Source organism: Cygnus atratus, chromosome 6 (assembly GCF_013377495.2).
Source record: "Cygnus atratus isolate AKBS03 ecotype Queensland, Australia chromosome 6, CAtr_DNAZoo_HiC_assembly, whole genome shotgun sequence".
Taxonomy (NCBI): Eukaryota; Metazoa; Chordata; class Aves; order Anseriformes; family Anatidae; genus Cygnus; species Cygnus atratus.
This window is the reverse complement of record NC_066367.1, coordinates 18,914-41,200: the sequence shown is the minus strand read 5'-3', so window position 1 is coordinate 41,200 and position 22,287 is coordinate 18,914. Positions and strand designations below refer to the sequence as shown.

The 22,287-nt window shown below is 38.9% G+C and overlaps 2 protein-coding genes across 24 annotated transcripts in view; one reads left to right on the top strand and one right to left on the bottom strand.

Moving 5' to 3' along the window:
• Positions 1-21,133, bottom strand: part of TRAK2 (trafficking kinesin protein 2) — a 41,736-nt gene extending 20,603 nt beyond the window's left edge. For 4 of the 16 annotated variants that reach the window (XM_050711391.1, XM_050711398.1, XM_050711399.1 and 1 more), the window contains exons 1-3: positions 7,864-7,935; positions 3,278-3,390; positions 372-705 (exon numbers count right to left, since the gene is read on the bottom strand). In XM_050711391.1, the coding sequence (XP_050567348.1) occupies positions 372-408 (37 nt within the window). In that variant the 5' untranslated portion in view covers positions 409-705; positions 3,278-3,390; positions 7,864-7,935. Of the gene's footprint in view, positions 1-371; positions 706-3,277; positions 3,391-7,863; positions 7,936-8,291; positions 8,386-9,230; positions 9,280-10,811; positions 10,871-11,911; positions 12,007-18,312; positions 18,384-19,723; positions 19,818-19,991; positions 20,048-20,916 lie in introns of those variants that run through there. The other 12 variants (XM_035537057.2, XM_050711395.1, XM_050711390.1 and 9 more) reach the window with 11 other exon arrangements.
• Positions 9,405-18,315, top strand: STRADB (STE20 related adaptor beta). Of its 8 annotated transcripts, none has more exons than XM_035537068.2 (12): positions 9,405-9,515; positions 11,578-11,634; positions 11,929-12,009; positions 12,367-12,466; positions 12,971-13,092; positions 13,557-13,665; positions 14,195-14,318; positions 14,913-15,084; positions 15,494-15,598; positions 15,817-16,046; positions 16,638-16,680; positions 17,086-18,315. In XM_035537068.2, exons 2-12 carry the CDS (start codon positions 11,623-11,625, stop codon positions 17,236-17,238), a joined length of 1,251 nt encoding a protein of 416 aa, XP_035392961.1. In that variant the 5' UTR covers positions 9,405-9,515; positions 11,578-11,622; the 3' UTR covers positions 17,239-18,315. The 8 variants fall into 8 exon arrangements, with proteins under 8 accessions (XP_035392961.1, XP_035392967.1, XP_050567358.1 ...); XM_035537074.2 differs by having other exon boundaries at positions 13,587-13,665; positions 17,086-18,304; XM_035537069.2 differs by lacking the exon at positions 9,405-9,515 and adding an exon at positions 9,563-9,812 and having other exon boundaries at positions 17,086-18,303.
• Positions 21,134-22,287: the final 1,154 nt, after the last annotated feature.

Genomic DNA, 22,287 nt, shown 5'->3' with positions numbered 1-22,287 from the left:
AGTAAAATTTAGCTCTTCCTGTTTTTTCCCCTTAGTCTCCTTGAGATTATTGCAAAAAAGGAACATTAAGTTGCTAAAGTACCGCACATCAATACAATGATTATCTTTTGAACATGTCCACCAAAGATGAAGACTGTCTTCAGTATCTTTCAATGGAAGAAATGCCAATATTGATAATTAACACTGAATCAAAAACATCTTACAATGGAAACTGATTTTACAAGCTAATTAAAGGATTCACCATTTTTGTTGATTTGCAATATCAGGTAAGCAATACAAAGAATATCAAATGCAAGGCAGTTTTCAGGTTGGTATTATTTAAAATATTAGATACATTCAGGACTTGTAACAGAATTATTTCTCCAACTTACCAGAAATGCTCTCCAAGACCCTATGATCAAAATTCATGAGTCTTTTCTTCACAGTTCACTTCTTTAGAAATAACATTCTGTAGTCAGATTGTGCACTGTCCCCTTATTGCTTTGGCAGAAAGATGGCTTTGATTTACAGAATAAGGGACAGCCATCAAGCTACTGAGATGTTAACAAATCTGGCATCAACTCACTTCTGTACACGGATTCATACTCCAGATCTATTGCTCTCTTAGGACATGCTCATTTCTTTCATCTGACTTACTACTCATCAGCAGAAATATCTATAGGATATTTCATATAAGCTTCACAAGCTTCTCAGCTCAGCCATCACCTAGAAATAAAACAAGAACACCAGAGCTTAACAGATTTCACGCTTTCAAATGAGACCAGTCGATTAACATGACCTCATTTCTTTCAGACTGTTTCCACCCTGTACTACCATTTAACCCCCAAAATAAAAATAAATTAAAAGATTAAAAAAATAATAATCCTTAGTTTAAACATTACATTATATATTAAATGTGTCATTAAAAATATGCCTTTTCCCTGCAAACATGATCTGCAAACATCATCTCACCTTCACCACTGACTTCGTCAATTACTGTTTGTTTATACCATTCCTCCTCTTCCATATAATATTTAGTATACTACAGGCTCATTCACTGTAATGAGGCACTTTCCTTCAACACTGAAGGACAGCAGCTCCAACTAAAGATAAATTTTCTTCAGGCTACTAAGTGCATTTAAAGCAATGGGTTTTAAAGGCAGGATTTCAAAATCATCATTCTGAACATTAGATTGGCATAAAGAAATTTTACTGGACTGTTGTCTTCAATCTCTTCCACTTTAGAAGTCCACTAATTAAGATTTGGATCTATCAGAAATTTACAATCTTATTACAGACTGATGATCTTCCATGTAAAATGTAAGAGTAATCCTAGACAGAAAAACAAAAAATGCAAGAGAACAAGGTCTCATTTTCCCTCCTTCTACATTCAGTAAACACATGATTCTCTTTAAAGCTTACATTAATTTCAAATTTGCTCTTAAGAGTTTCCCCAAGCACAAACACAAATTTGTCTTGTCATCTGTAGTAATCTTTCATTTGACAAGCTCAAAATGGACAGTGCAGGAGCTTTTTAAAGAAAGCCAAGAGCCTGCCTGTTCATCTGCTTGTACAGTTTAGCAGGAGATCAAGAAAGAATTTTCTTCCATTAAAGTCAGCTTATACTTATGAACAATACCTTCTTCCTTTGTATTTTATTTACCTGTTTTAATTATTATCTATATTAGACACTTACTAAGAACTGTAGGACTGAGATTTCAGATACACTTGTTATTTGAAACTTAATTTGTTATGGGACTTCGATTCTTAGTGATGTAAGACCATTTATTCAATTTTTATATTGACATTCCTCTTGCATTATATTGTGTATTTCTGTCAATGATCCCCAGGTCCTTTTCTGCAAAGCTGCTATCCAGACTGTTAGCCCCCAGCATGTACTGGTACACAAGTTTATTCATCCCCAGGCGCAGGACTTTGCATTTATCTTTGTTGAACAAGAGGAAATGCAGGACAGCCTGACTGAACTGAAGAAGCACTTTTTTTTTTTTTTAAAAAAAAAAAAAAAAGGAAAGAAAAGAAATGAGGATGACTGAGCACTGGAAAAGGTTGCCCAGATAGGTTGTGGAGTCTCCACCTTTGGAGATATTCAAAAGCCATCTGGAGATGGTCCTGGGCAAGCAGCTCTACGTGGCTCCGCTTAAACAAGATTTATTTCTCAGTTAAACAAGTACTTAAAAGGAAAAAGCCTCACAGCAGTTCTTACTGTGTTTGTGATGTAAACCACGTTTGACATAAGGAAAAACCACCTCACGAGGCAAGGTGGTTTGGGTCTCTTTTTTTTTTTCCATCAGACATGCCAAGATTACATTCCTTACTTTGCAAGTATGGTATTGAGGGACTTCAATACAGTATTAAATGTTGATCAGAAGGAAGAACAAAAATTTAAGAGACATAACTGTTTAACAAGCAGTTAGATAGGTAACATAATATTAACAGGGAGAAGCTTGCAAGCAGCCTTACTAAATAAACTGAATAAAAATGCAAAATTACTGTTTCTTTTGGTTATTCAAGCTTTAATCTCAAGACTGTTATGCTGCTGTATGAACTATGGTTATGACCTCTACCCTAAACCATATTCAAAAGCTGCCAATTAAACAAATCCAAATCACATTAAAGGAAGAAAGATAGCACACAGTTACAAGACAATGCAGCATTATAGCAGTTGTGCCTAGTCAGAGCCTGAGGCCGGTAATAAACGTTTGCAATGGCAATCCTGCCCCACAGATGAGATATGTCAGCATCCATATGTATGGTTTCCACCTACATTACCTTTGTAGTGTTATTAATGTATAAAGTGCAGTTATAAAAGGTATTAATTAAAAGCAGTACAAAGAGATGGAAGGCATCCCAGAAAATAATCACCACAAGACACACAAAATCAGTTCTATTTCTAAGCAGAACTCTTCATGCAGCACAGAAGCTACAATTCCACAATAAATAACTTAATCCTATACTCGTTTTGCACAGAAATCTCATGGAAGCATTGTAACACCAGAGTTGTCTGTGTCTGATAAGGTAGATGCATTGGGCTGTGCAACCTACCAGTAGTAACTATGCCACTTAAGCATCAAAGCAGCACACTTTTGATAAAAATTATTAGAGTCCAGAGCTTACTTTATTGTTCATTATTAGTGACTGTAATCTCCAAACTTAAGAAAGTCCTGTCTGGACTAAAAGATCAAATTACTTATTTAATAAATAACTGTAAGTATTCTATACAAGTCAACCCTGATTAATATTCCAGACACATGAAAGTGACGAAATTTGTAACTAATACCTGATTTTTCTTGCTTTTTTCTCCCTCACAAAATTTATACTCTTGTCCAATTTTAAAAACAATTAACCAATGCAAGGCAGAATCCTTCTTTAATCTGTCACTTCTGCAGCTTTCTAGGAAGGCAAGGGAAAAATCAGAGGAATGGTCAACATGAGCACAATATTTCTTATCAATTGACACTCAAGCCTTTATTGATTTTGTTTACCTTAAATAGTCATATGACTTGAAACAGATTTACCTGAGAATTTAAAGACTGTCATTAGCAAAGACATTATCTCTGCATTTAAGTGACATCAGAAATGATGGAGACTACTGAGACACAAGTGGCTGAAATACTTGGAAGTTTCCAAGTGCACGTATATAAGGCCAAAATTCTGAACAGCAAAAAAAATCACTTATCTACTGTCTGTGCTTAGACTAACTTTCCAAAATGATGAATCAATGGCAAAATTTATAAAGCTGAAAATTCCTGTTCTACTTGATGAAAGTTACTATTCTTGCATACTTATAATAAATGCAAGTATTTCTCTAAAACAATATAAAAATATTATTTTCAGTAATAGTAAGAACATAAGGAATGGCTGCTTTTGCATGAAGATTTCATTAATTTTTTTTTAATCTATGCAAGGAATGTAAATGCAAAACAAAAAACAATTGAGTCATATCCAATTTGCGCTATATATAGTTAAGTTACTATCTATATGTGTAAGACACAGTTCAAATACCGGTGCAAGTGTTTTTGTAAAATAAAACAGAATTAGTCACCCATATTCTACAGGTATAGTCATAGGTACAAGCTGATGAAAATTTTCACATGCGGACTTACAACTTCTCCTAAATAAGCAAACTAGAAATAATATGAAAGTATGCAGTCTTACTCTGACATTTTATCAGCTACTATTTTCAACATTTCCTATAGTCTTACTGTCACATTTACTTATATGTGTATTTATAACTAGTCTGCCTCGAGTTTCGAAGATTTCTTAAGTGTCACAGAAGAAATTTGATCTAGTACAGCAATACATTTCACAAACTGTATTCTAAAAATTATTTCCATTTTATAACCACGTGACAGTGGATGATATTAATCCAAGTCAATGTTTTGTTTATATTTGGTTAATCACATTACAAAATATTTCCTCTGTATTTTTTTAAACCAAAACCTTGACACTCTATAAAGAAAACAAACAAACAAATGCTATACCATGTGTACTATGGTTACTTTTTCATAACTGTTTAAGTTTGTTATTATGCAATATAATTCAGAAGACTTTCTATCAACAGAGAGCTCAAATTTGAATTAACTGAAAGCTGAGATGAGTTGCTTTTACGATTGGAAATACTAGACAAACAAATGTATGTGTACATTTCTTCATGCATAAAAACTTCAAAACATATTCAAAATATGTCATCTTTTTTGACATCATCCAAACTGAAATATAAATATACTGTTATTTCCTCTGTTTTCTATTTGAGAGCAATTGAATCCTCACCATCACTTGGAAAGACTAAACTAGATTTGTTCCTCTGTGCAATTATAGGATACGAGACAACAGGCCACAACTAACACAAATAAAATTTCAACAATGAAGAAGATTCTAAATTAATTTTCCAAAAGGAAGCCAAATGAATGAGTCAATTACTCTAGAATTCTGAATTTTACTGTTAGGTTAATATATAATACAAAAACAATTTTATCAAGTCATTAAACACACAACTTTTTATTACTACAATTGAAATGTTGTCAAGTCAGCTAGTAACAAGAAAAATATTTTGCATTTCAAGGTTAATGAAACAGTTCTATTCTTATAGCAAACATGACCACACTGAATTGCTGCCAAAAACATTCCTGGGACTGCTGCTCAGAGGCAGAGACCAAATCCTCCAACAGTACATAGCAGGAGATAGAAGATGAAGTAATGTATACTGAAAAACAAGTCTGTGTGAACTTTTTCTATCACAATTAAGACTTGCTGCATTCCTAACATCAATGTTGCTTTCAGCCATTACTGTCCCTATAGAAACCTAAATGTTTGTTTTTCTCTCATGTAAGGAAAAAAAAATCCTTTTAAAGAGTAAGCAAAAACAATCCTAATAACATACTACTAAATAATCACAAGCAAACCTTAACTATACACAGTAATAACCTCAAGAAACTGATATATGAAAAGAACTCTAAGAAAACAGAATAAAAATAGAACCCTGTGCATGTCCTGGATTTTTTTGAATTTGGGGTGGGGTAAGGGTTCAGAGGGAAAGCTGGAGAACACATCTTGGAAAATGACGAATATCAAGAGAGTCACGAAGCTGGCCACAACAGTTCTCTCAGGCTTTTCATCCAGACTTAAGCCAAGACAGACTCACTTTAACTGTATGAAGTCCAACAAGACCAAGTGCTGGGTCCTGCACCTGGGGCACAACAACCCCAAGCAGTGCTACAGGCTGGGAGGTCAGTGGTTAGAAAGAAGCCTGGCAGAGAAGGACCTGGGAGTATTGGTCGATAGTCGGCTGAATATGAGCCAGCAGTGTGCTCAGGTGGCCAAGAAGGCCAACAGCATCCTGGCTTGCATCAGAAACAGTGTGGCCAGCAGGTCTAGGGAAGTGATTGTCCCCCTGTACTCAGCTCTGGTGAGGCCGCACCTCGAGTACTGTGTTCAGTTTTGGGCCCCTCGCTACAAGAAGGACATGGAGGTGCTCGAGAGAGTCCAGAGAAGGGCGACGAGGCTGGTGAGGGGTCTGGAGAACAAGTCTTACGAGGAGCGGCTGAGGGAGCTGGCATTGTTCAGTCTGGAGAAGAGGAGGCTCAGGGGTGACCTTATCGCTCTCTACAGGTACCTTAAAGGAGGCTGTAGCGAGGTGGGGGTTGGTCTATTCTCCCACGTGCCTGGTGACAGGACGAGGGGGAATGGGCTAAAGTTGCACCAGGGGAGGTTTAGGTTGGGTAGTAGGAAGTACTTCTTTACTGAAAGGGTTGTTAGGCATTGGAATGGGCTGCCCAGGGAAGTGGTTGAGTCACCATCCCTGGAGGTCTTTAAAAGACATTTAGATTTAGAGCTTAATGATATGGTTTAGTGGAGGGCTTGTTAGTGTTAAGTCACAGGTTGGACTCGGTGATCTTGGAGGTCTCTTCCAACCTAGATGATTCTGTGATTCTGTGACTTTTTCTCCTTGTCAGTCATTTACAATAATATGCAATTTCCATTAAGGGGGGGGGGACAAAAACAAACAAACAAACTAACAACTTAAGTACAGGTATATAAGCTTTATGCATATGTGTACATGTATGCTGCTGCATATCACAGTTTAATAGCAAGGTTTTTGGCAAGTCCTCCATGCTTGGAGGTTGTCTATACCACCATTACCACACAATGTAAAAATAACATATCCCTAATAGAATTCTATCTTCAGCTGAAACGATGAATGCTACCTACATGAAATACCCATATCAAGTTTTATTAATTACTACTTATTTTCCATAAATGTACAATCAAAACATTACTACGCATATACATTTATTTCTGCAGGTAGACTTTATTTCTTCTTTTAGTTATTTTGTTTTTTTAAGAAAAAAAGAACTGTCATGAATCCAGTATTTGTTGATTAGGGAGTATAAAAACGTGATATACACTCATGAGGCAAGTGCTGTGCTAGTATTTCATTAAAAGTTTGTTAGAGGGTTCTTTAAAAATTGAATCTTGTTGTCTATAAAGTATACAAGTATACTTCAAATGAACGTAACATTTTCCACTAAAATCACTAATGTTTTCAGGTTGTTGCACAGCTGAATTCAGTCAAGCAAGTGATTTAAAGTTCTTAATATATACCCCAGCTAGTGCTCAGCATTTTAACAGTTATAATTCTGTATTTATTAAAATAAACCAGACTGATCTATAAGACCCAGTCACCAGAGTACTGCTAGCAATCCAACTAGATAAAAGGATCTGTCATCTCTTCTGTAAACATCTCTGTGAAAATGTTATTTTTGTATCTTCTTGGAAAACTATCAACAAATCACGTTTATCCCTCCTAAAATATTGCCTTTCAACTGCACGATATTCACCACAGCAAGGCCTCTATTATATTAGATGTAAACTATCAACAGAAAAGCCTGTGATTTTCCAGCACTCTACTCCTTAAGTTATATTTTCAAATACTCATCATAGAAATCTGATAAACTGATACAGTTCTAACAGAGGACACCATCACTAAAGAGCTGTCAAATTTCACGTATTAGTAATTCATTGTTTTCATATTACCTTCTATATTAAAAGCACAATTAAAAGCAAGCAAGCAAACAAAAAAGTATGCACACTTTCAGTACAAGAATGAGGTAAACAACCTACTTAACTTTCCTGAAATGTATATATACCAACAGCAAGAAAATAGAGATTCAAAGCAAAGGCAATGTAGTCAAGAAACACAATAGTAGAAATGAATATTAAGCACACTTATCTGGTTGAAAAGCATTATTTACTAGTCGTCTACAGTGCATTTCCTTTATGTTTCTTCAAGTCCTTCGAACCAGTGTACCTCCAAACAGACAAGATGATGTCTGGCTGTACCAATACGAACAGAGTGCCAAATACCTTCACATCTAAGGTATCACATCACCCCCAGTCTGCGCATCCAGTCAGGTAGTCTTAGCTGTGGACGAGAACTGGAAAAATGGAAAAAAGACTAACAGGTTCTCCTTTAGACAATGGAATTAATGAGATCCAGCTTTCCATATATCTGTTCTACTTTTTTCCTTCCTCCTGCTGACAAAATAAATTAAATTCTAGTTATACTATGACTAGTGGTGAAAATATATGAAAAGAAGAAGATAACAGATGAACTTCAGTATTTCCTACGTAATATTCTTAGCAGCAAAGCATAAGTAATTAAATAAAATCAGATAGTTGCAGGCTTTAGTGAGTGGTTATCATTGCACCAAAGACCAAAATCCTAAGAAGTCAACAAATTTTTACTTGGAAATACATCTTTATATAAAAATAACAAGTATATGAAAGCTAACCTGCTATGCTACCTTGTAACACGTTGCGTCAAAAGTTATTTCCTAGTAGAGTAGGTATTTGCATTGCATTCTCACAATCAGTCAACAGTATCTTTGAAAGAACAAAAAAGTATGTTTTCAACAGCCTATAGATTGATTCCTTTAATAAATAAATAAATAAATAAAGGTTGCAACTCCATATAGCACTTTGTCACTAGGGTGGCTGACAGGAAAAAAGCTATTATTACAGTTTACTCAGAAGATCAGAATGCAACAATATAAATAAAAAATTTATGGAAGCCAAAATCTCCTTGCCCTCAAAACCATATGTATGATGGACCACAATTAAAATTTCATCAAGCTTTGTCTTCTAAGAGCAGAAACATGAACTTCCAAGCAGAGCCCACATGATTTAGAATCCATATTTTCATAACACAGGAAACTAGAGAGCATGCTGAAGGTCACACCATCTGCCATGCCTGTAGTCACAGCCATCACTAGCAAGGATCTAGCACCTGACTGCAGTCTAAGCATATATATTGAACGGATAAAGCTTTAACATAACGCATATCTACATTACCACCCGAAAACAAACAAACAAACATTTCTGTCAATTGCAACACAGGAAAGGATGAGGAATTCTTTGTTTGCCTTCCCTCCCCGGGAGCGTACACCATACGTGACGGTACGGCTCGCCCGGAGCCACAAGGCCAGACGAGTGCGGGCCCAGCCCCGTGCTCTCACGGCACGCCAAGCCGCGACGCGCCCCCCGCAGCGCCCCATGCCCAGCATGTCGGCTGCTCCGGGAGAACCCAGAGGGCGCGGCGGTACCACAGCTCAGCGGGGGACGGCCCCAAGGGACAAGGGAGAGAAGGCGGCCCTGAAGAGGTTAACACGCGGGACAGAGAGAAGAGACCAGGGCGACTGTGTCACCCTAGCTCGGCGCCGAAGCCCTCTTACCCGCCCCCGAGCCTGCTCCGACGCTCCACCCCCCCGCCCTCGGCATCCGAGGTCGACGGGGACGCCAGGCGGCAGCCCCGACGTAATCAGCCAGCGTCTGAGGCAGGGCGGCGCTGGCTTCCACCCGCCTGCGGCCGCAGAACTACAAATCCCAGCAAGCTGCGCGGCAGGGCCGAGTCACCCGCCGCCGCAAGCGGTCAGCCCCGCGGTACGCCGTGCCGCCTCCACCGCCCCCTGCCGCTCCGCTTGGGCTAGGAGCGAGGCGGGGCCTCAGGCTGGCGGCGGGTAGGAACGGGTGCTTCCTTCCCGCAGGGCTTCACGGCCGTGCTGGGGGTGAGGGGGCCCCGGGCCGGTAGCGCCGCACCCCCAGCCCCACTGCGGAGGAAGTCGGGCGGGCCGGGGAAGGGGGAGCGGGGGCCTCCGCTGCCGCGCTGGCAGGGGCATAGGCAGGGGCAGCCCGATCCTGGCCGCCGCGGGGGGCCGGAGGGAGGCGGGGGCGCCGCGGGGAAGGCGCGGCGCACGATGAACAGAGCAAGTGGGGAGCGGCGCTGCGGGAGGCTCCCGGGGTCACCCTGCCTCGGGGTACGTAACAAGGAGCTGCTGCGGCCGCTCCCGCATTCGAATGCCAGCTGCGGTCCCGCGGGAACAGAACCGCGACCTGCGGTTGAGGTACTTGGGCTTTGGGCTGCAGAGTCTCCGCAGTTTGCAGTTTGTGTTTTCCTGTGAATATATCAAACTGCTTTCTCCCGCACTGTTCACCGCATCTGAAGCTTTGGCCAAGCTAGGATGAATGTGTCAGTTCAGCTGTGGGCTGCTGCTCTCACGATCTACAGTACAAAGAAAGACTGTGTTGTGGAAAGAAAAATGTAGAAAAGGTTTTGGTAGGGACGTGACCCAAAATCGTAATGAAAATGGAAGCAATATTAAACTACAGAAGGAAAAAAAGAAAAAACACCTTATTGATGTTATTTGAAAAATGTGAATCACAGACGTATCTGATGGCTGGTCATACCCTTTCATACCTTTGAACAAATTCTTCAATTTCACTTTAGTATGTTCTAGTTATCAAGACTTTATTCTTCAGCCTAACTTTTGCAGATTCATGTTCCAAGCAACAGAGTAATTTATCTTGTATGATGGCATGAGATTTCTTTCTTCCAATAGGAGAAGGATACTATAGCTTTTACAGTACTGGCCAATGTCTTGGGGCATTTGCATTTTTTTCCTACCCTGCCACAGACTTCCTCAGTGAAGCTGGGTAAGTCAAGTCCTGATCCTTGGAAGAAGCCAAATACCTATTAAGGATCTCTTTTTGTCTCCATTTTTCATCTTTAAAAAGGAATTACTTCAAGCAATTTTTTTAGGATAAAGATATTAAGGATTAGATATTTGGCAGTGGATGGGTGGTCAGTGCTTGTTAGCTTTTCAGACTGTTGCCTTGATTAAACAGTGTACATAATTTACATGATGGATATAATCAAGCCTATCTCCTTGATACACAGAATGATCAGTCTCTGATGTAATAGTTCACCATTTTAAAGTTAACTTTCAAGCAATAATCACGTGTTAAGATGGAATTACCTCCCTTGGTGGACTTTATGTCATCTGCCAAGTAGGATTCTTCATGGTAGAAGACTCACCTGTAGATTATCAGGTAGCTAAAGTAAATTAGTTAGTCTCACTTTACACTTCAGAAACCTGATATGCTTATTAGACAGTCATCTCTCTCTCCTCCCCGCGTAAGCTTTCAAAACATTAGGCAGAAAGCAAGTCTGCTAGGGGACTTGCAAAGTGGCTACTCTGATCTGTGATGTTTGAATGCTGATTCTGTAACCTAAGTAATGTGAAAAAATTAGTTGTTTTCCCTCCTTTTCTTACTCAAGTTCCCTACAGTAGTATTTGCACTCTATGTTTCACAATTGAAAGAGTAATAGCTTTTGGCTTGCTTTTTGTGAGCTAGTTCATCTGCACGCAGCTGAGCTGAAATATGACTAGTACAGCTAGTGCTCCTTTAAAACAGACATTTTTTTTCTTTCTTATGAACTGCTAGTGGTTCATGAATCTATTTCTTTTTTATTCTCTGCACTTATGCAGTTAACTTGTAATTACATTGCTTGTTCAGAAATGGTAACAGGATTTCTTAACCCATGAATTAAAAAGGAAAACTTTAGTTGAAACGTACGTTGCACGCTGCTTAAAGGTTTGATACAAGCAGGCCTTCCCAAACCTGCAGAAGTTTGTGTGTGTGAGATAACAGAGGAATGCCTCAGCTCTGATTTACAGAGAGACTGATGTTCGTCACATGTTCATGGACAATCTTATGTTGTTGCTACTTTAATTTTTCTAGGATAAATGGGTGTATATGACTTTTCCCCTCATCTAAAGCAGTTCCATGTCTTGTTTGGTAAGTTTGTATTTAAGAATCTTTGACCGTTGTACCTTGTTACCCAGTCATATCTGAAAGTGAGAAAGTTCTGGTGAAATGTCATACCTGAGGGGATTTCCACAGTGCTGTTGTATCAACTTTCGGGAAAGGAGACTGTTTAGTTCTGGGTCTGTCATATGCTCTGTGTTGTTTCTTAACTGCTTGTAGTGGAAAACTTTCTGAACTTATAGGGATTACTTCCGATGCTTTCCCCTTGCCATGTTTAATAAATTGCAGCAAGTCCACTAACACTCACTTGTTTCTGTTCTCGAGGACTGTTCCTGTATTCTACGTACACCAGTTGAGTCACTCAGACCAGAAAAGCAATCTCAGAGCAGCATCCATGAATGCCTGGTAAGAAGAAAGAAAAAAAAATAACTGGCAAAGTTAAATATGAAGCTGTACATGTGAAAAATTATCTCATTAGGGGGCACATCTTAAAAAAAATAACCACAGTACTTCGGGTCTTCCACTTCAGAAGAGAACTATAGGTGACTAAGTATTACTCTTAATCTTGTAGTAGTTTAAAAAAAAAAAAAAAAACGCAGGAGCTTATTTATCGAAGTCTCAGCATAGTGGTAAAAGCACTGTCCTGAATATTCTGACTTGAGTATTTGATCTTAACATTCTGATTAATGCTATTTCTGCATTTACTTTAAACAAATAAATGTACACAGTAATTCTGAGAACTGTGTTTTTCCTCACTGTTAGGCTGATTCTGAACTAGCCTGGATTCCCCCATCTACAGGAGAGAATGAAATGATATTTTGTTCTTCCAATGTCTCTCACTATGAACTCCAGGTGGAAATAGGTAATATAACCATACCTTAAAATATTTCTTGTTCTTGCAGATGCATTCTCTCGCTAGGTTATTGCTAACTGCAATAAATATTTATTAAGTTTGGAAAATGATATTATCAGCTTACTAGAACTAATCTTGTATCTACTTAGTTGAGAGAAGTACAGAACAGCTCTCATGTTTCAGTTATCACTTGTTTTAAAATATAAGAAATCAACAGTTATCTGAAATTTTCTTTTGATGTTTGTGCATTTGGACATTAGTGTTTTTTTTAATATATGGTATGTGAACAATAAATACAGCATTAACATCATCTATTACCATTTGGCTACTTGAGTTGATTGTCCTAAGGATGTCTGCACTGAATCCCACTGTGCATGTGTGTTTATTCTATATTCTAATGTGGATGCTAAAAGTCATGTAAAGTGTAACTGCAAAGTGATCTCTAAATACGAAGAAAATTATGTGGTAGATTATTACATTTTCCATTGTTAAGGTATCCACTTCTGGTTTCAGGAAGGAGATTCAACAACTTAACTTCAGTCTACCTTGCACGGCATACACCTACAGGCATGCAAGTTGCTGTAAGGATCACAGACCTAGAAAGTTGCTCTGAAGAGCATTTGAAAGCCTTACAGGTAAAGCAACAGCACTTCAGTGCCAGTTTGGTGAAGATACTGATGAACACATAGGAGTTTACTAAACAGAGGTAGCCTTCGTGTTTTTACTGGGTCATTTAGGTCAAGTTTTCACTTCAAAGGCACAACGCGAGGCATGTATAAATTTGAGAGTTGCTTTCTGAAGAAACCATTGGCAAATGTTTTAGAAATACTCATAATTGTACAACTTTTCTTTTGAAAGGCGTTTTGTACTCCACATTTAACAGCAAAACTTCAGACCATGAATAAACTAGACTTGACTTCATACAAACACAGTCATACACAAGCTATTTGGATTTCTATTGCAGGCTACGCACATCACCTGCAACTCAGTATAAATGCCCACAGGGAACAGTTCTTTCTACTGCTTACTGACATAATTAATGCTCTTAGTAAGACAGATGTCTTGTGGTTAACATATCCATTTTCATTTAATTCCATAGAATGAGGTGGTTTTATCCCACTTTTTCCAGCATCCCAACGTAATGACGTTTTGGACTGTGTTTACAGCTGGTAGTTGGCTTTGGGTCATTTCTCCATTCATGGCCTATGGTAAGGACTGTTAACTGCAGTTTAGGAATAGTAACAAAAAAAGGTCTGATACAGTTTATGCCACACAGTTCATGAGTGTTTTTTAAGCATCTCCTGTCTTGTACAGAAGAAGGGAGTGGAGCACACCTTCCTAAACCATTTGTTTAGAGAAGCCTTCAGTATATCATCTTCCTCCCCAGCAAAGATTGGCATTTGAATTTAAATTGCAGTTAATCCTAACAGCCACAATATGTGGAATGATAACTGGGAGATGCATTTGACTTTACAGAATTTTTAATTTTGCCAACAGAAAACTTGTTTGGTTTCAGTGCAGGTTTGGCATAGACTTTCAGTTACCCAGCGTGACTTGACTGTGATCTTTGATGGATGCATCAGCTGCATCCATGTAAGTTTTCTTGATGTATCATAGGCAGTATAAAAACAAGAATACCACTCTTGTGAATGCATACAAGGAAGCAAGCATAGACAAATAGTTTAACAAGGCTTGTTAGACTTAGATAGTTGTTAGTGTTTTTTCTCCCTGTTCTAGGTTCTGCTAGACACCTGCTGAAGACTTACTTTCCTGAAGGAATGAGTGAAGCTTTGATAGGGAACATTTTGTTTGGTGCAATCAGAGGATTAAATTACATGCACCAGAATGGCTACATTCACAGGTAGGAGAATGTCAGTGCCATAGGTAAGAATCACATTACAGCATCTAGTTTATTAAGAATTTAGTTTCACTTCAAAACCCATTTTCATCTCACGTGTTGTCTCCTTTCCTTTTTCTGTATTCCTTCTTATGTCACACATAGTGCAGGAGCATTTTTTTTTTAATAACATAGCAGAACCAAGTTTGCAGAAGCTTAACAAGAACAGATATCCACAAATTGTTTAAAGACAGCTGGTACAGGGATTGTATTTCTGTAACATGTCCTCTTATTTCAATCATTGTGTACATTTATCTGGCTTTATGTTTTTGAAGCTGAAGAGAATGAGAGTTGTAGAATTAACTTCCTTACTTTACACCCTTTGCCAGAAAGGAAGGCCCTTCTCCAATTTCTGGCAATCGGTTTTTCTTGCCAGCCTCTTCTCTCTTTTGGGGTGTATTAAAAAAGACGTACTGAGTGAAGACCTTTCATGAAATTAATCTGATAAATAGAACCGAATGTAAACATCTCAATGTAAGTTAATGAAATAGGAAAGCCTTTCTACTTTAGTGGTGCTTTGAGTAATGTGTAACTAAAATTTACAACTTTGTGTTACAGGAATATTAAAGCTAGCCACATTCTGATTTCAGGGGATGGACTGGTTTCTCTCTCTGGTTTAAACAATTTATACAGTTTAGTTAACAATGGACAAAAGTCAAAGGTGGTATATGATTTCCCCCAGTTTAGTACGTCTGTACTTCCTTGGCTGAGTCCTGAACTACTGAGACAGGTCAGTATAAATTACACTTCATTCTTCCTATTTCAAAGTTACTGGAAGTACTCAACTTCTAGCTTAAGTCTGCTTGTTGAAGTGCAATAGAAGCTGTTGAACTGCAACTTCAAAACAGAACAAAACAGATGTGCTGAATTTGTAGCTTTCCTAAAGAGAACAGGTTTTAAAGCCATTAGTAAGGTGGTGCTGTACAACTGAATCTCTTCACCCGACTTTCTTCCTAAAAACTAGTGCAGAGCCTAAAAATTCTCTTCAGATTTTTGAAAAAAGCCTGAGGTTTCACAATTTGTTGATTGCCTCAATCCTATGTAGACTACAGGATATTAAAATCTTGTAATATGTAGATGTATTTTTGTTTGTACTGATCAATAGCTTTAGTGATGCAGTAGTTTTATTTGTCTTACAGGATTTGTCTGGGTATAACATGAAGTCTGATATTTACAGTGTGGGAATCACAGCATGTGAATTAGCCAATGGACATGTTCCATTTCAAGATATGCCTCGCACTCAGGTATGATGCTGAACTAATCTCTACTTCAGAAAACTCAGATTATTTTATTGAGAGAAATCAGTACTATTACTGATGAAATGATGTCTGCTTTTAGTTATTTCGAACATGCATGCTTCTTGCTAGATCAAATAATCCTTGAATTTATGAAGTTTCATAGTATAGCCTGTGTAGGTCTAGATAGGTGCTGGAATCTTCTAAATGATGTTCCTTTCTACTAGATGCTGCTGCAAAAACTGAAAGGTCCTGCATATTGTCCTTGGGATATAAATACCTTCCCCCATGGGGAATCCAGGATGAAGAATTCCCGATCAGGTGTTGATTCTGGAATTGGTGAGAGTATGACACGCACAATGACCAGTGAAAGACTAAAAATTCCCTTTTCCAAAACGTTTTCCCCTGCTTTCCACAACTTGGTAGAACTTTGTTTGCAACAGGACCCCGAGAAAAGGTAATGTTCTCATAAAAATTAATTTTCTGTCACTTCAGTCTTAGACTAAGTATAGCTCACAGTTTAGGATACAATAATTAGTTGAATGCTCTTAAAATCGGAATTTCAGACCAGAATTACTCTACAAAACACTACACTTAACATTGGTCTTGTAGTTTAAGAACTATTATGCCTGGTAACGGAACTGTGCTTTTACAGGCTTGACATCCCCCAGGCCTGAATCTCTTACAATGAGTGTACTTTGTATGGTGGTTCAACAAGTTTAATTTTTAAACCTGCACTCTGTCCAAGAAAAAACAACAAACTGAAGTATATGTTTTCAGTACGATGTCTTTTCTGAATGAGACGTTAAATTCTTTGTTAAGCAGAAAAATGAAAAGAAAACTAAAAGTAAACTGATCTGTTTAGTAGTGTCCTTGCTATAAACTGAGGCACAGAGTTTAAGAGTTCTGTGCTGCCTTTCTCATGCTTCACATTTGTTCTATGGACAAATAACCACACAGCTGAAACTGATTTGTCAACCTAGCCCCTTTTCCAAAAGCAGTATTTAACTTTTCAAAATGTAATTGTATCATTCATTTTGTGTTCCAGGCCATCAGCAAGCAGTTTGCTTTCGCATACGTTCTTCAAGCAGGTGAGTTTACTAATTTTTTTTTATTAAATGACACAGCTATAATCTAAAGTCACAAAATTCTAGAGTTGGATTACGGAATAATTAGATCAGCTGAAAGCAAAAAGCAGCAGGTAACAGCCTATTTGCCTCAAACAGTTTTTATTTTATTATAAGTTGGCCTAACTAATAAGAAAATTGGTTAATATTATTGATTTAAAGCAGAAGAACTGCATAGCTAATGTGATCAGTTGCTGAAGACTAATTCAACTTTCTCTAGAGTAAGGAAAGGTAAACCTCTTTTCCTGTTGCTTTCAGTATTGTAACATGCAAGAACATGGCTCTATGATTTCATGTGTTTTTAATGGTCAGATACAAGGTTATGCAGATTTACGGGCAGTCCTTTTTTGTTTCTTTTCTTCTTTCTAGATAAAAGAACAAACACAGAGCTCACTACTGTCCCTGTTACCGCCTCCTATTCAAAATAGTAGATCAGAGCTCTTGGCACTGCCCTCAGCAACAGCTGGGATTGAACTTGGATGCATTACTACAAATCAACATGAAACAGACTGGGAATTCTAAGCAGACACCAAACAATCATACCTCTCCTGTGCTTCAAATAAGGAAAATGTGATTTCTACTTGCTGCTTTACTTTGTATGGTTAAAATACGATTAGACGAGGTATACCTGAAAATGCAGTTGAAGTGGCCATATTTCATTAACTTAATCCCATCTGGGCATCACGAAGTGCAGTACACCTCACTTTCTCTGACCACAAGGAAAACTGTATATAGAGAATGACTGACCTCTTATCTCCCTCCTTCCAAATATTTCTTTAAAAATGCAGCAGGAGCCCTCTTATTTGTTGTCTATAATGCATTTTTTTTAGCTCACATTACTGCAGATCAATTGCCTTTCTGAATGCAAGGCTTTGTTTTTTGTCTACAGCCTTCCTTCAACAATCTACTTGTCTTTTCATTATCACCCAAATGATATGATAGTAAGGAGGAATCCTCTACTGCAGAAATTAGCTGATGATACGAAAAAAAAAAATTTCTCACACCTCCCAGAAGACATTTTTCTCACTTGACATGCTGTCAATACTTGCCAGTTTAGCAGTCCATCAAGTCTTTCCTGCAATTTTAATATTGCATGTTGCCCAAAGAAGCTACTTGAAAATGACTCATACTCTTGCATTTGTCTACAGTTTTAGTACAAATTTGTGCTTTTGCATCTGCATTTATTGATGTCTTAAAAAAAAAGATATATCCTCACTACATTTTAGGAAAAAGTTCTGTCCCAAAGTACCTATTACTGACTAGTTCTGACAGAAGTGAAAGTGTATAGATACAGAATGGATACATTTTGAGTTTTTAACTTATACAACATTCCACTGTTAAGTACTTGAATCTTACACAGCTGGGCTTATCTGCAACCAGCCTTGAGAATACTTCTGCTTTGCCAGCAGCTTCCCTGCAAAGCCTTCAAGGCAAAATGACCAGAAGTCAAGCCTGAGATGCATGAATTTCTAAATGACCACACTGAAGTATTAATAAAAAAAAAAATCAATTCTACTCACTATGCTGTGAAGAGAGCTCTCATAATTCAAAACATAATAGGTAAAACTAAAATTAAGAACCTTTCAATAAACTTACCTTATCTGCCTCCATTTGTTTCTGTACTTCTATTTTCACCACAGTTCAATTATACTAACAGCTTATTGTTACTGCAAGAAATAAATTTCATATTTATGTCAGCTACTAGTTAAGAAAATAGTTATTTAAATGGGTAAGTTATTCTAGTTAGTCATAAAAATATTAATAACTTGTGCACTCTTTAGAGAAGACATTAGTCTTACATGAACCCCATAAGGTTCTTAATTCCTAACCACTAAGAATTTTAACTTTTAAAATAAAATACAGAATCTACAAGTAATTTTTAAGTAACAGTGTACATAAACCCCAAGTCAAACAAGTGAAAATATGAATGAAGTTGTATATATTTCAATTACAGACGTCTGAATGAATATTATTACACTTAAAAAAAAATGCAGAAAATTTCATACAGCTGAAGTGCTAGTGTTTACAAGCTCATTTGAAAGAACGGTACCCTGCAATCCCTCTATAAAAATAAACTTGAATACTAATAATGAACTTAAGACTGATTTAAACAACCAAATATTCCAATTGAGTTACTTTGCTGCTATCTTTCTTTCTGTGGAAAAACTAGAATTACTTTTTTCTAAATACTGTTCCAGTTCATGTAGTAATGTAACTTTTAAGAAGAAAGTGAGATGCAGTATTATAAGTTAAAAAGCTCAAAATTCTTACTGTTAGAACTGCTGCATAAAAAAAAAAAAATCAAAAGCAATTAAGAGGCACTGTGACTTCTATTCATTTTTAAAGTAACCATAAATACTTGAAACTAGTCCCTGAATAAGTTTACTGAAAGGTTCGTTGTAGTTTTGCTCATAAACTGTGATACTTTCCTCTAAAGAATAATGCAAAATACAAAGCATCAGTTAACACCAAAAAAAGTGTAATCATCATATTGTTGAGGAGGTTTCAACTACCTGGCACCTGAAAGCAAATTCTTGGAAACAAAACTGTGTTCAACTGGAAATCTGAGATACGGTGCTATGAAAAAGTTTTTGCATACAATTAGTGTTTTCAAAATCTGAGATACATGATCTTTATCGTTAAGATGCAGGTTGTTGGGACTTTCTATTCCAAACTGACACACTTCTCAGCACAATAAACCTGTTATTTCTCAGAGCACCTGTTTATTTACTTTTACTCATACCAAACGTGTTACTAGCATATGAACTAGAGCTGAACTTAGACTTGAAATTTTCAAGGAATATTGTATTTAAGCTCCATGAGATTTTTTTTCTTATACATTTACAAAATGTTTTCATGATCAGTGAAACAAATTGATAGCTTGGTTACTTTTGGAGTTTTGATACTCATAGAAATGGAACACAAGGTTTTTTGCTGCCACCTTTCTTTTTGCTAGTATTTAACACTACATGAAATAATGAAATACCTGTCACAATAGAAAACTTACATTAAGTAATATTATCCTGGATATGTGCTTAATGCTTCAGTGCTGTTGAGTTTTTTTACTGTCTTGGTCCAATACCATAGGAGTTTGTGAATGCCTGAATGGATGAGCATAGGGAAAAGTGTGATTTACTCAGAATAAACTTGATGTACTACATAAAGTTCTTAAAAAATTCTCAGTGCAATAAATACCCGTTGAAGAGATGATAATTTATTCCAATTGATACTACTAAGGAACAAAAGATTACAAAAATTACCTAGTTTTACCTTACCTCTCTCTTTTCCCTATCCCTTCCTTCTCCTCAAGCATGGTGTAAGCAGAGTAAGCCTAGAAGACAGGATGAAATCACGGAAAATCGTTTGAAAACCATCGTTCTGAATGTCTCCGACAAGAGGGAGGACCTAAATGTAGGTGATTTACATGCCCTGTTTTTCATGCTAGTAAGTAGCTTTGCTAAAGTATATTAGGTTGTCTAATAAACCTCTAAAACAACTAAGCTAGCTGCAGTGACCTGTCCTGATGATGGTCTTCCCTATCCTGTGTGACTGAGGAAAAAATACTAGAATTCAGTGATACTGAGACATGGGGTTAGAAATTAGAGGGCGATTGATTAAGAATGAATATGTAGGCAACACTCATTGCATAATATGTGCTACGTTTGCAATGTACTGTGGTTGTGCTGCGCTTAGGCCTCGAGATAACAGGAGACCCTGGGACCCCGAGAAACTGGATCAAACCAAACTTATGGTTTGGACTGTGACCAAGGGCTCAGAGATAAAGAGGACTGTTTGTAAAAGGACAAGGTAAAGAATGCCAAACTTGCAAGGCCTCGAGGTAACAGGAGCACTTCAGACCCCGAGAAACTGGATCAAACCAAACTTATGGTTTGGACTGTGACCAAGGGCTCAGAGAGCATGCACAAGGAAACGACGTGAAAAGTTCAACTCTGATGAAGACATCTTACTTCATCCCAACGACCACCAGAGAGCACTACGCAAGCGCAGAAGGACTGATAAGATAATTAGCATACGAAGCGGGGCTAGGCGGAGCTAGGAAATGAATATGCATAGATGTGCTGCAAAACTTAATGCATATGTAATATTTTAGGGGATAAAAGAGAACGCGAGTGAGCAAATTGTTGCGTATACATTTGGGAGCTACCCCGCATGCGCCCGGCGCCGAAATAAACTACATACCTACTTTATAACTCATTTGCTTTTGAGTTGTAGAGTTCTTCGGCGAATCAGGGGCGCCGCGCGGTCGGCGGTTCCTGGGGAAATGGCCCTTGTGCGGGGGGGAGCTGCGCCGCGCCGTGCCGGACCCGTGCTCCGCGGGGCCGTGGGGTCTGGCGGTGGCAAGCCCGGGCGAAAAGGGACGGGAGAAGGAGGGATGGCACGGAGACTAAAGGCGGGGAACGGCACGGTGTGGGGGCGTTCCGGAGTCCCCGCGGGGTCAGGTGGGCTGCTCCGTCCCGAGGCATGCTGGGAACTGTAGTCCTGCGCTGCCGGGCGGCCGCCTCGGTCGTTGAACAGCCACCCCGTTGTCGCTGTCGCTTTGGCCCGCCTAAGACGTGTCACACCCCTGTGTGTTCTCCTGGGGGGGGTGACAGCTCAGCCTCCGGATCCTTACTGAGGAGGAAGCCGGGGGAGAGAGCGAGCGAGAAGCGCCTGAAACCGCGAAATCGTCCCGGCGGCACATAGAGTGGGAGCTGCGGTGTGTTCTGCTGCCCGGCCCCTTTCTTAACCTGTCCCCTGTCCCGTGGAACGGTGGGGAATGGGATGGCGCGGGGCGGAGGGGGGACCGCTGCTCGGGGAGGGCTGGGCGTCAGACAGCAGGTGGTGAGCAATAGCATCGCGCATTGCTTGCTTTGCAACCTTCCCTCATCATCGTTACGATTTCCCTGCCTTCTTTGTCCTATTGAACTGTCGTTATCCGAACCCATGAGCTTTGACTTTTTTTTCTTCCCGAGTCTCCCACGGTGGGGAGAAAAGCAACACTCAGCCATTCGCTCTGGCCACCTGCCAGGTTAAGCTGGAACGAGAACACAGATGGGAAAGAGTAGAACGTGCGCCTCCTTGTTTAGCTTTCAAAAGGAAATGGACTAACAAGTTACTCTAGCGAACGGTTTGGGGTTGATTGGGCAAGTTCTCCTGACTTTGGGAACTTGTCAGGACTACCGGTCTTCTCTTTCTAATGTTATTTTTCATAATACTCACTGCAAACCGTTGCCGAATTTGAAAAAGTTACAGGGAGGTTGCCTGTGACATCTTTGCATCTCTCTGGAAAGGGGGATGTGTTACGCAGAGGTTTGACTCTTTCTCTGTAATCTCCTGTCAAAACTTTCCGGCTAAATGGATCCTTCAGCCCGTTGGATACAGACGACCTGCAGGGTTGTCTGCCATTCCCACGGTAGGGATAGCTGAAGAGTGGGTACCGAGCGGGAAGGAGATCCGAGCGACAGCTTATGTTGCTGTCGAGAGCACCGTGGGATGGGAGCAGCTGGGGACAGGACGCAGAAGGAGCACTCGATGAGAAGGAGCTGCTCTGGAAGGTGGAGGCAGGCAGCG

Bases quoted from the DNA above. Each gene is read 5' to 3' on its own strand.
- STRADB (XM_035537068.2), top strand. The intron at 14,319-14,912 runs GTAGGAGAATGT...TTTGTGTTACAG, and splicing joins CAGAATGGCTACATTCACAG to GAATATTAAAGCTAGCCACA. The intron at 15,599-15,816 runs GTATGATGCTGA...CCTTTCTACTAG, and splicing joins AAGATATGCCTCGCACTCAG to ATGCTGCTGCAAAAACTGAA.